General features: G+C 46.1%; 1 protein-coding gene across 1 annotated transcript in view; it reads right to left on the bottom strand.

Moving 5' to 3' along the window:
• ST8SIA4 (ST8 alpha-N-acetyl-neuraminide alpha-2,8-sialyltransferase 4) overlaps window positions 1-6,247 on the bottom strand; it is a 183,265-nt gene extending 177,018 nt beyond the window's left edge. The window contains exon 1 of the mRNA XM_060235641.1: window positions 6,060-6,247. Coding sequence (XP_060091624.1) covers window positions 6,060-6,172 — 113 coding nt within the window. The 5' untranslated portion in view covers window positions 6,173-6,247. The remainder of the gene's footprint in view (window positions 1-6,059) is intronic.
• Window positions 6,248-13,122: the final 6,875 nt, after the last annotated feature.

Below are 13,122 nucleotides of genomic sequence, written 5' to 3'. Positions count from 1 at the left end.
ACAGTCATGACTTTCTTTCATTGGTTGGAATAAAGAGGAAGCAGAATTCCCTCTGCATGAAGTAAGTTGAAAATTGTCTTTGCATTTTGCTGTCTCTCTCCATATCTAGAGAGCCTAGACATTTTTTGTTTGTTTTTGTGTGTGTCTGTGTGTGTGCTTTTTTTGGGGGGGAGGGGTTAATGAAAGCCATTTGAGGCAGCAAATGGACCAAGTGAATACCAGCATGGCTGGATTCCAGTTAAAACATGGCCAATCAGACCTATCCTTAAGGAGATGAACAGTGCACCATCTGGCTTAAAAACACAGTGTTACTTCAGTTTGCTTGAATGCATTTTCACTATGCAGGAATTCAACAATCTGAACAAAGCCTAGGATCTCTAAAGCATCCTTTAAAGAATGATTGGATCAATAATTATACAGAGAATGTAGACCGTTCCGGAGAATATTCCAAAGAGATGAAACATTTGTTGGCTCATTTTAATATAGCAGCTAGGGTCCTTTTGGCACAGAAATGGAAAACTCAGGAAATTCCCATGAAAATAGATCTGGTGGGGAAAGTTCTGGAAACAGCGAAGTTGGACTTCTTGTCCCAGCTGTTAGCTGGGAAACCTAAAGAAGAAGCAAGAAAATATTGGAGGAAATTTTATGCATGGTTAGATAACCAAGACTCTTAAGATTCTCTGGTGTGAACTTATTTTTTCTTTTTTTCCTGTATTTTATATTATAAAATTTATCTTTACTGGAGTTGTCAAAATTACCAGACAATTTTAACAAAAGGTTTATACTATAAAATTTGAAAATGGATCCTGTGCAGTTGAGACAAAGTAGTGGACAATCTATGTAAATAAAATATTGTAGAACTAGTCTTTTTGAAAGTATTCCTATGAAAAATAATACCAGAATGTATTGGGGTTTTTTATTTTTCCCCCTTCCCTATCCCCTTTCCTTCTTAAAACCAATAAAACTTTTTGAAAACCCAGAATATAAACCTTATCCAATAGAGTCATGATTTACAGCTAAGAGTGCCATCTGCTGAAAAACCAAACAATTTTTACGTCTCATTCTTTTTTGGGGTGGCAGTGTGGGGGGGGGGGTGTATTTTTCATGTTAGGGATCACAATCTTGCTGTTCATTGAAAAATAATTATATACATCCAGCAAGGAATATATCAAAATATAGTTCATTCTGCTTTTCTGCTTTCTAATTCCATACATAATACACCTTCTCAAGGAAGGGGAAAGCCGTTATTACCACTTTCCTTCCAAGATCTTCCCCTGCTGCACTATGGAGCTCACTTCAAAAGGAAAATTAACAAAATGCATCAAGGTATAGACACAAAATTACACTGGAGAGGATTCTTGCTTACGCTGAACTAAGAGCAGTCCATTAGGAACTTCCAAAAAGGGGCACAGGAGACAAAAGTGAGCTTTCCCCAACCATTTTCTCCCTAAAAGTGCTAATGCTTGAAATATAGCAGACCAGAGAGTACAGAATTTACTGAACATCTATAGTGAAGTAGGCATCTGTCACTGTACATTAAAGCAAGCTTAAATCATTTTAGGGCACTGCAGGTTGCAGATGTTCCACATTACAATATTTCTCCATGTCTCAGAACACATTATTTGGTATGTTTGGTGTTTTCTGCAAGCTTCTCTTTACCATCTAGAAGACTTTTCAACTAGGGTAGTTGAAAAGAGTGCTGAGAACCTCAGCAATGTCCCTCACCTGATCTAGATATTAAAATGCCAGTGAAATAAATGGGACTTCAAACTGCTCAACTCTCCCTGGTCTTTGTTGTGGGCCATTCATAATCCATAAGCATTCTTTTACCACCCTTCTGATTGCTTTCATGCAGAACCTCTCATTATGTTTCTATATTGCTGATTTGAGGATCACAACTATCAGCAGATCCTAAGTTTAGAACTTTAGAACAGTTTCCTTTGTGAGCCACTCTGAGATTTGGATTGGAGGGCGGGATATAAATCCAATATCTTCTTCTTCTTGGTATGTAGAGTCATGGGAATATTTTTAGCAGATTAAAAGAATCACAAATGGGGGTCTGTGTTTCTTAGTTATCTTCAAATGCTCATTCATCCCTAAAATCTTAGACTATCACAGCTCAATATTTCTGAGTTCAAGACACAAAGGAAGTGCCACTGAGTTAAACTTAGTTCCAGCTAAGTATGTGGAAAATAGCAGAGAGAGGTTTCAGTGGCACAGTATTGGGGCTAATAAGACAGAAGTGCTAAGAGGAAACTGGCTGACATTCTTTTAAGGCACAAAGAAATTTTAAAAAGCATTGTGCCTCCAAGGGGTAAATTAGCACACACTGTTACTGGCTTGTTAAAGCTAATTGCTATGAATGTTCAGTAAAGATTTTTCAGAAAGCTCAAACTGAACTTTTCTGGCGCAATACTTAATCAGTAACCTCTGACCACTTTATGAGTCATATCATAAAGGCATAGTTAAAGTAGCAGGATCTACTTTTTTTGTACAACAGGTAAACTAGATTTTTATATCTCACAGACTCTGAGCTTTTACTGAGCGTAGATATTTGGTTAAAAATGAAATGTTACCTTCCAATAATCACAGTGCAAACCTAAGTAGGATTGCACCCTTTTAACTGTGCTGAAGTCAATGGTCTTTGAAAGGTCTAACTCAGTTTAGGATTGCACTGTCATACAACATCTAGCACTATGCATCTGAACAGTATACCAAAAGTTTTAAGTCTGGGGGAAAACGACACGATCTGTACTTCTATGAATGATTTTCCTTCAGAGAAAGCAGAATATACCTTTGGATCAGATATCTTGGGGTTTTTTTAACACTTTTAAACTTATTTCATCTTACAAAAATATCTTTGCCATAAATTCCTCCAAAGTGTAACATCTTTCAAGCAGATCTTAAGCAGGCAATTATAAAACAGACATATATGTGCAAATAAAGATAAAAATGCTTTCTGGAGTCAGAGAAGCATACATTATGGAAGCATATGGACCTTTTGCTGTGCTTTCAAGCACTGGTACAGTAAGCGTTGTCAATAATCCCTGAAAAAGTGACTTGGATTAAAATTCTACTTTAGTGAGCAGAACTTCCCAGTCAAATACTGACGATCACAGCGCTAGACCACAAAATCAACTGTCTTGAGGCTAAATAAAACCCAAGATTCCTTCTTTTCCTGAGCCTGTGGATATCCACAAGCACAGCAAGAAATGATAAATGCCTGCAAGAGACTGCACCATCCCTAGGAGAAAGGCAAAGAAGGGCAAAAGGCTATCCAAGGTACATAAAAGCAATCCTAAAGCAAGTCAACTGGTTTAGACAGAGGTAACTGTTTAGGACTGCAATGTGGCCTGCTGCTAAGCAGCACATGGAAAGAGGGGAACATAAACTTTGGAGACTGAGCACATGTGTCTTTTGCAAGTCTTTTGGAACTGCTGGGAGCAAGAAACAGAGACACTGCTTTCTTGCACCTGTGCAGAGCTCCCAGTTCTATGAGAACCTGTGTTTTGGGAGGCCTTGTCCTCCAGTTAACTAGCATAATGTGCTCTTTTGCTTTCGTCTCCTAAACAAATAGAATCATTAACAATCCTCAGTTCTGTACTCACTGGCTTGACTTCACTTTCCTTTTGTCTTTTTTCCAAGGGTACAAAAAGTACCACCTTTTCATACCTCTGGATAGTAAGGGAAGTGACTGTATTTTAAACACCATGGGGGAAACAATTAAAAAGATTACTTCACAGATGTATGGTTATGCGTAGAAGGCTTTAATATTAAGGCTTTAATATGATTCAGGAAAGAAAAGAAAGATTGCAAACAGCACCCAGGGAAGGGGGCTTTTAATGGGGGGGGGGGAGAGAGGATGAGCAGGGTATGAAACAAAGGTGTGGCTTTCCCCAGCCCAACAGAACAATGTTTCAGTCTCCAGAGTTGTAATGACTGGAGTTAATAGAGGAGGAGGAGCCCAACACTCTCGGTTTCAGCACTGGGTTTTTTTGTTTTTGTTTTTTTTGCGGGGGGTGGGACCTGCCTGCGGGAACAAAGTCACTCGCCTTTTGTCTCTGGCACTCTGGTCGCCTCCGCGCTGCTTAGCCGCCCCTCCTCGGCAAAGCATTTTCCCTGTTCATGCAAGGCTCACCAAACCGCCCCGCAGGTTGCGCACTGCCGCAACGCTGGTATCCAACGCGCCTTCCTCCTAGGCGCGGTGCATCTGCCTGGAGCAGACCGGGGAAGCGGGGAAGGTCTAGCCGTTCCGCTCCTGCACCTCCTTCTGCGCGGCTGCTTGCTGCAAAACTAGAGAAAGCGCAGCGGGGCCCTTCTTCCTGCCTAGGGAAGCCATTGCTTGCCCAGCAGATTGGATGCTGGAGATTTGTGGGGGAAGCAAGATTCCCCCCCCCCCCGGCAGTCTGGTAGCGGCAGAGGAGGCTGCAGTCTTTTAAGAAAGCTGAATCGGAAGGCAGTCCCGTTGGGCTCAGAGACTTACTCCCGAGTAAAGGCTGTGGTCCGGCAGCAGCCCCGCAAGGCGAAGCGCTCTTCCCTCTCCGTGCCAGGGGCCATCAGAGCCCCTCCGAGCTCCGCCACGCCTCTCCCCCCCCCCCGCCGCGGGAACTGCCTTCGCTTGCCGGAGGCGCCGAGCGTGGGGCAAGGTGCAGGCTAAGCGGCCGGTTGCCCGACAGTCGCGGCCCTAAGACGCAGCCTGCTGCAGGCCGAGCACGCACCAGGCAAGCCGCCCGGGCCAAGCGATCCTTCCACACACTGACTGGGCAGGGAGGAGAGTGATGCTATTTCGCGTCTTGTACGTCAAGCACTCTCTGGGTTTCCGCACTAGCTCGTCTCCCCACCCCGGCCATTGGCCAATGTCTGTGAATTCAGCAACAACTGGGGACATTAACACTTCGCTAGTCTTCTCTTTGCCGATTAAACGGACCCCCACCCCACCCCAAAAAGCACACTACGACTTTCTCTAGTTGGCAAGTCTGAGAACCGGGTGCAATCCGGTATAGGAATAAAAAGCCTGACATCTATTTAATAATAACAACAAATCTCATCATCCGGAAGAGAAGTCGTTTCGGGAACCAACCAACAACTTTTCACAGGGCACACATCACTGTCGCTCGAAACTCAGGAACAATGACAGCAACGCCCCAAGCAGAAAACAACATGGGTGTGAGAGAATCAGCACGGCGGTCTTTGGGAGTGAGGAGGGCTTCCGAGAGGAGTCGCGTACTTCTAGAGCGCACCAGAGACCCAGAAGACCTCAGCCTACCCACGAACTATAACCCGGCAAAGATAGAAGGACCCGAGGAAGAAACTTCAAGGCGACCAAAGAACCCTCCGCATCCTTCCTAGGCAGGCAGTCCCCATCAGCGTGTTCTCTCGTACGGGAAGCCCCTGCTCAGAAGGAGAGCAGCCTCCTGCCTCGGCTACGCTGGGACCGAGCAATCCCTACGAAGAGGGAGGGGGTGGGACGCTCCTTTGCATCCAAGTGACCCGACTGGGGCTGCCTGCGCCTGCTGGAGCGCGCGGTGCCACCTAAAGTTCGGAAGAGGCGCCACTCCCTCGCCAGCAGCACCCAAACAGAAGAGCCGACGTGACACCGCCGTCTGCACCGCTACTTCGAGCCAATCGTGGCTTTTAAGCATACGGCCCGGCTGCCTTCGCTTGATCAAGCGCCACCGCCCCCCGCCCCCCACCGGCAGCCTCGGCTCGCGGAACGAGGTTAGGAGCGGCTTGACTCCCATTCATTCTCCCGACGCCAGGCTGAGACGAGAGGGTAGGAGGGGGACCTCCCGATTGCCAGAGCCGCCGCAGCTATTTCTGCCTTCGCAAGGCACCCCCCCCCCCCGCAGCCCAATCGCTTCCTGACGGGAGGATGCTCTAGCAGCCGAGAGAGCAAACACACACACGGCGCCGGAGGGGGGACGGTGTCTCATGTGAGCAATGCAAGCCTGCGAGGTGGGCGGCCGAGAAGGGCTCCTCGCATCCTTCCTCTGGCTCGCGCGCAACGCCGCTCGTCTTCCCTTTGTCCAGCGCCGTGTGAACCGACGCGTTGCATTTACCCGCTACGTTGAGTCTCCTGGCGCTCCTCGGTCCTGGCGATCTCTTTTGTCTTGTAAAAGATGAGGAGGAGACTTATCGTGCAGATAGTCCACCGCTTCCTGATGGCACGCATGACTCCTGCGGAGAGAAATGCCTTCCGCTTCCTTTGTTTGGCAGGAGAGGTTTCTTTAAAAAGAAGATAAGAAAAGGCGAGTGATGGGGCGGCCGGGGGTGGGTGGGGAGAGAACCGATCAAACCGAAAAAAGAAAAAGCACCGCTGTCTTGGTGCGCGAGAAGCAGAGGCGGCGCCGGTTGCTGCTCTTGGCTCGGGGCGGGCTCCTCTTCCCGGGCACTGGCCCGAAGTCCCCCCGCGCTCCCAAGGTCTCCGATCCTGCCGCTCTGTGTGTCTCTTTCACGTTGCCTTCCAGTTTAGGTAACAGCAGAGGCGGCAGCCGCCAGTCTCCGGGGCGTCACTTAGCCCCACCCTTTCCCTGGCGGGGAAATGATGAGCGAAGCCCGGCCAATCGGCGGCCGGAGGAGGCGGGGACCCCGACTGCCCAAACTTTAAAAACCTTTCGTGAGAGCAGCGTGGCGCTAGAGATGTTGGCGGGGGGCATGGCATACTCAGCAGGGGCAGCCGACGCCGAGGGCCGTCCTCCCCACTGCACGTGCGCAGAACTCCAACCTTGTTGCTCCCATGCCGGAACAAATGCTACCTAAAACCCCCCCTCCCCAAGCCGATGCTAGTCTTCTTGAAAGAAATTACCAGAATAGCGACAATCGTTTTTGCATTGTTTGATGGGGACAAAAGTTAGTTTGTTTGAGCCTCTAGAAATCTGCAAAACTTGTGCTGCAGTGCAGAAAGTAGCCAGGCGGGTTCTAGCTCAAACAACCTGGAACTGTGCACCGTCCCATCTTGCCAGCGGCTGGTACAAGAGGGGGGGGGGGGGTGTTAAGAGGTACAGGCATCTGCTTTGCAGTGTGTGTGTCTGTGTCAGTAGACCGGCCATCCTCCTAGAGAAGGCAGCCCTTCTGCGATTAGGGAGAGTTGGGAAATACTTGGGTTGAACATAAAAGAGATTTAATTTGGAGCCTCAGAGGGTCTTACAGTCTCTTTTCCCTTCTCCTTCCCACAACAGACACCCTGTGAGATAGGTGGAGCTGAACGCTCTGAGAGAACTCTTAAGAGAATAGCTCTGAGAGAATTTGTGATTGACTCAAGGTTGCATCAGCAGGTGCATGTGAAGGAGTGGGGAACCAAACCTGGTTCTCCTAGTTGAGAGTCCATGCTCCTAACCGCAACAATAACTGACTCTTAAACATAGGATATGGGGGGTGGGGTGTATTTGTATGTGTGTATATGTGCATGCATGCCTGGAAGTCATGACTGACTGCTGGCAACCCGTACTGAGACTTGGACATTCAGAGAGGTAGCTTAAGAATAGACATCTTCAAGAGGGGATTGGATAAACATATGGAGCAGAGATCCATCAGTGGCTATTAGCCACAGTGTATTGTTGGAACTATCTGTCTGGGGCAGTGATGCTCTGTATTCTTGATGCTTGGGGGGGGGGGGCACAGTGGAAGGGCTTCTAGTGTCCTGGCCTCCTGATGGCGCCTGGGGGTTTTTTGCCACTGTGTGACACAGAGTGTTGGACTGAATTAGCCTGATCCAACATGGCTTCTCTTATGTTCTTAGCTTGCTACTGTCTGCCTCTGCAACCCAGCCCTGGTATTCCTTTAAGGTCTCCCATCCTAGTACTTGCCAGGATTGACCTTGCTTAGCTTCTGAGATCTGATGAGATCGGACTTGCCAGACTATCCAGGTCAGGGTGAATGTAGGATATAACTGGGAGGGAGTTTCCTAGATGGTGTGCAATCAGTTTTGTCCTCGCTTTTCAACAACAGCTGTTCACAAGATTTGCTATTGAATCTTTCAAAATATTGTCCAACAAATCACTAAATATTGGTCCAGCTTTAACATCTCCTAGTTATCCCCGGGCCAAAGGAAGCCCGCTTAAAATCGACAAGGGACCGGGCCTTTTCTATTATGGCCCCCTCCTGGTAGAACCAGCTGCCGGAAGAGGTGAGGGCCCTGCGGGACTTAGCCCAGTTCCGCAGGGCCTGTAAGACAACCCTCTTCCGGCTGGCCTATGACTAGCTGGTACAAGAAACTGAATGTAGCTATACTGGATGTCCGCTGCCTCAATGTTTTAAATGTTTTAAATGCCAAATGTTTTAAATGTTTTAATGTTTTTAATGGTTTAATACTTAAATTTAAATGTGTTATCTTTAACTTCTATTTATGTTATATTTTTGTGTTGTAAGCCGCTCTGAGCCACTTGTTGGGAAGGGCGGGATAAAAGTCATAAAATAAATAAATAAATAAACATTTAGAACAATAGATATATTTTAATAATCTGCATATGACAGCCCCGTGGTGCAGAGTGGTAAAACTGCAGTACTGCAGTTCTAAGCTCTGCTCACAATCTGAGTTTGATCCCGGCGGAAGCTGGGTTCAGGTAGCCGACTCCAGGTTGACTCAGCCTTCCTTCTGAGGTTGGTAAAATGAGTACCCAGCTTGCTGGGGGGAAAGTGTAGATGACTGGGGAAAGCAATGGCAAACCACCCCATAAAAAGTCTGCTGTGAAAACGTTGTGAAAGCAACATTACCCCAGAGTTGGAAACGACTGGTGCTTGCACAGGGGACTATCTTTACCTTTTAAAAAAAATCTGCATGTTTGATACTAATCAAATTAAGATTGATATTATCAGTATGTTTGAAGGGCTAATGGACAGCAACCAGTTAATTAATTAACCAACTGTTTTGAGAAACTGAAATTACCTTTTTTTTAAAAAAAATGTGTCATGAATAATTACAACTGCTACCCATACTAGATTAAGTAGGAGTTCTGTTCTCTAAGCAATCCTTTTCTATGGCTTTCCCCCAGAAACATTCTAAAATGTAGAGAAGTTAAAGCAAACCACAGTAGCAGTCATTACTTCTAAAATTCTGTTTTTTAAAAATAAAACAAACTTTTTGTCCCCACAAAGAAGCCACAGACCCAGTCCCAGAAGAAGCTTCCCTGTGCTGCTGAGTTTGCCTTGGCTCTTCAAGCCCAAAGGGTGAAAAGCAGTGCTTAACAAAGGTTGGCATAATGAAATGAAAGTGAATTACCATTTACTTCATAGTAACTTTTGTAATGTGAAATACTTGACATTTATTTATTTTTTTAAAAGAGCATTTGCTCAAATCAAATAATAAATGGTCACCTTATCTGATATTTGATAGATATTTCATAGTCCAACCCCTCTCACCCTTCACATTAGGCTCTTTCTGGAATCCACATTGGTGAGGGGAACTGGGGAATGGAGAAAATGCTGGTTATGTAGTCTTTTCTGATGTGTTAAAATTCTTTAGAGACTAACAATTTTAGTGCAGTATGTTTTTGTGGTCTCTGACCCAGAAAAACTCATGCCATAATACATTCGTTAACCTTTAAGACTTATGACTGTGTCACTATAAATTTATAGTGTGTCACTTGTGCTTATCTGAAGCAAAACTAGATATTATCCTGAGCTTTTCATTAAAGAAAAACCTCCTTAGGTCAGCCTGACTTTCAATTGGTACTGAAACAGAAATAAGCAACAGATCAGTTCAGCAGAGAGAAAATACAGACCTGTAAATTATCAGTCATGCCGTGTGCCTTGAATATCCTTAATCTGTACTGAAACAACCAAGGTTGGCATGTTCATAATGCACCAGAATTGTTTTGCTGTATTGTGAACCAAAAACAATACGCAGTGTGTATACACACACACACACAAAGAGGCAAGTTTTTTTGAGGAACTTCCAGCATTATTCCACCTTTCTCCTCCATTTTATCTTCACAACAATCCTATGAAGTATGTTAGGCTGAGAGAGAGAGAGAGAGAGAGTTGATTTTGGATGAAATAAGATGAATTGCCTAAGATTTCTAAGCAAGGTTTCCCCCCCCCCCCCTTTGTGTGTGTGTATCCCCACTCGGCTGCTGTGTTATGCACTCTTAAGCACAATGTTATGGAAAGTTGTTAGCCTTAAAGGAAGTACATACACCTGTATTAACAATGTCATAAAAGCCTTAAGTTACATTTAGGCAGGAAGTAAGAGTCTAGTAGCATCTACCTTGCTACTTACTTCTCCTATTTTGTTCTATTGCTTCAGACCAACGCAGCTGTCCATTTGGATCTATCAACTTAGGCAGGAAGTAATGTTGTATATGCAGGGCTTTTTTTGTAGAAAAAGCCCAGCAGGAACTCATTTCCATATTAGGCCACACCCTCTGACACACCACTGTTTCACACAGGACATTTTAATCGGAAAAAGCCCAGCAGGAACTTATTTGCATATTAGGCCACACCACACCTCCTGATGCCAAGCCAGCTGGAACTGTGTTCTTGTGCATTCCTGCTCAAAAAAGAAGACTGCAGATTTATACCCTGCCCTTCCTCTGAATCAGAGACTCAGAGTGGCTTACAATCTCCTATATCTTCTCCCCCTACAACAGACACCCTGTGAGGTGGGTGGGGCTGAGAGGGCTCTCACAGCAGGTGCCCTTTCCAGGACAACTCCTATGAGAGCTATGGCAAACCAGGCCTGTAGCTACAAGGGGACCTGGGGGGCACAGCCCCCTGACTGCTAGGCAGGGCCCCCTGACTTGGGACCCCTAACCAGCCTCCAGTGCCTCGGCTGCATCCTTCTTCATTCTGCCATCTTCATACACTGTTGCTTCTGCTTGCTTAGGTGATCATACACAGTTGCTTCTGCTTGCTTAGGGGCCAGAAGAATTCTCTGACCCCTCAGCAAGCAGAAACAATGGGGCACTTTCAGAGCCCAGGACTGAAACTTAAGCTCCCTGTTGCTTCTGCTTGCTTAGGGGGTGGAAGAAATCTCTGACCCCTCAGCAAGCAGAAACAACAGGACACTTTCGGAGCGCAGGACTGAAAGTTAAGCTCCACCTTGCTTCTGCTTGGTTAGGGGCTGGAAGAATTCTCTGACCCCTCAGCAAGCAGAAACAACAGGGCACTTTTGGAGCCCAGGACTGAAAGTTAAGCTCCATGTTGGGCTGACGTTGGGCTATAGGGCACCTGCAAGAAGAGGCCGTTCTGGCCCTCAAGTGGGGCAGCGGGGGTAGGGGGCGGATGGCTCCATTGCAGACAGAGCAGGGTAAAGTAGGCTGGCGCACACAAGTGGAGGTCCCGGTTACAGTCCGAGGCTGGGGATCAGTGGAGAGGTGATGTTCGCCTGCAGGGGTTTTCTGGCCTGGTCTTGATGGCCACCTGGGTGAGGGTGGGAGCTGCGCTTGGGCAGCCTCAGCTCACCCTCCGACAGGAAGAAATCCGAATTGGAGGTCTTGTAGCCCCAGAAGTCAGTTGCGACTTGGTGGCACCTTCCACCCCCTCCTCCCTTGTCCCGCCGGGCTTGCCTAGCAGGATCATGTTACAGGTAAGGGCGGGAGACCGTGCGGGACGTATCTAAACCTCTGAGTGACTCCCCACCAGAGCTGCTGGAAGAGGGGTGGAAAGGGATTACTTTGGGGCAGCTGTGGGGAGGGGGAGGCTGTATGGCAGTGAGCTGGCAGCTTTTCTCCTCAGCAGTGGAGGAGAGAAGGCCATGGAGGTTGGAGCCACTATGTGCCCCCTGAAAAAAATCAGGGCCCCCCAATTCTTCAAATTCTGGCTACGGGGCTGTGGCTAACCCAAGGCCATTTCAGGAGCTGCAAGTGGAGGAGTGGGGAATCAAACCCGTTTCTCCCAGATAAGAGTCCACACACTTAACCACTACACCAAACTGGCTCTCTGTGTATATGGAGACTGATGTGTGAGAATAGAAGAAGCTTGCTCCATGTAGCTAACTTGTTGTTGGGTGGGCCAGGATAAATAGGTTTCAGTATCTGCAGCTTGGAGCCCTAAAGATCAGTGGTGCAAAACTTTGTGGGATTGGGTAACACAGGTTTGGTAGGAGTCGGAGAGTCAATCAAAAGTAAGGAATGGTCCCAATGAGGCCCCCTAGCTGGGATGCAAACAGTTAACAGTCCTGTACATTTGAAGAAAGTACAGCAAGAAAGAGGGGCTGGACAAGAGAAAGCATCCTTTCCTCAGTTTTTGCCTCTTAATACACATTCTTCAGTGAGAAAAACTTCTCTTGTCAGTGAGATGGTGATATCACACTAAGGATAAGCTAGTCAGCTGTTCTCTTTTGGATTTATTTATCATATTCTGTGATTTCTCTCTCTGGGAGCTGATGGGTTCCCATTTCATGTTGTGCTGGGCTTTTCTGCAAGATGTATGTTAGTGTTTTGTTTTTGAAATATTTTTAAATTTTTAATTTTATTTTTAACATACAGCAAACCAATATGTCAATACATTAAAACAGTTTATGAAATGACAAATACAAAGGTTGATAACAGAATGCAGAGAACCATATGTGCTACAGATAAGATACATGTATTAGAAAAATGGCGAGTTCCGATAGTAAGCCTTATTAGGAACCACATTTTGCTGAGTCAGATATGATACTACTAGAAACCATACCACTGTAATTTTTTCTTGATAATTTTGCAAGTTTGGCATGAGATGATAGCTAGTAGATGTATGCTAGTTAATGAAAGCCTTTTTATTCAAAGGTGTTTTGACTGCACTGAGCCCTGGTCTACCTTCCTAGCTGTTTGGGTGTGCTTGTATATGCACACCCTACCTTTCTAGTGACTCAAGACTCTGTGAGGGTTTTGGGGTACAGAAAATTAGGGATAATTTGAGTTGTGGTAGATTCTATACAGGGACACCAAAACAAAGAAGCAGCTTTGGAAAGCACGTACTTAAAGTAACTGAGCTCTCTAGGCCACTTGCTTGTCTGGGAATAAGAGATGAGGGGAAGGGGAGAAACCTGGATATAGTTATGATAACACATACTTCTTTTTTACTTATTTATCTGTGACATTTTTTCTCCCTACCTTATTTCCAAGGACCTCAAGGTCGGGTAGCTTCTCCCTTCCATCATTTTACTTTTTTTCTGAATAAGCCCCATCTTTCACAACAGGATTA

Source organism: Heteronotia binoei, chromosome 4 (genome assembly GCF_032191835.1).
Source record: "Heteronotia binoei isolate CCM8104 ecotype False Entrance Well chromosome 4, APGP_CSIRO_Hbin_v1, whole genome shotgun sequence".
Taxonomy (NCBI): domain Eukaryota; kingdom Metazoa; phylum Chordata; class Lepidosauria; order Squamata; family Gekkonidae; genus Heteronotia; species Heteronotia binoei.
The sequence above is the reverse complement of the archived record's forward strand: the minus strand, read 5'-3'. Positions and strand labels throughout refer to the sequence as shown.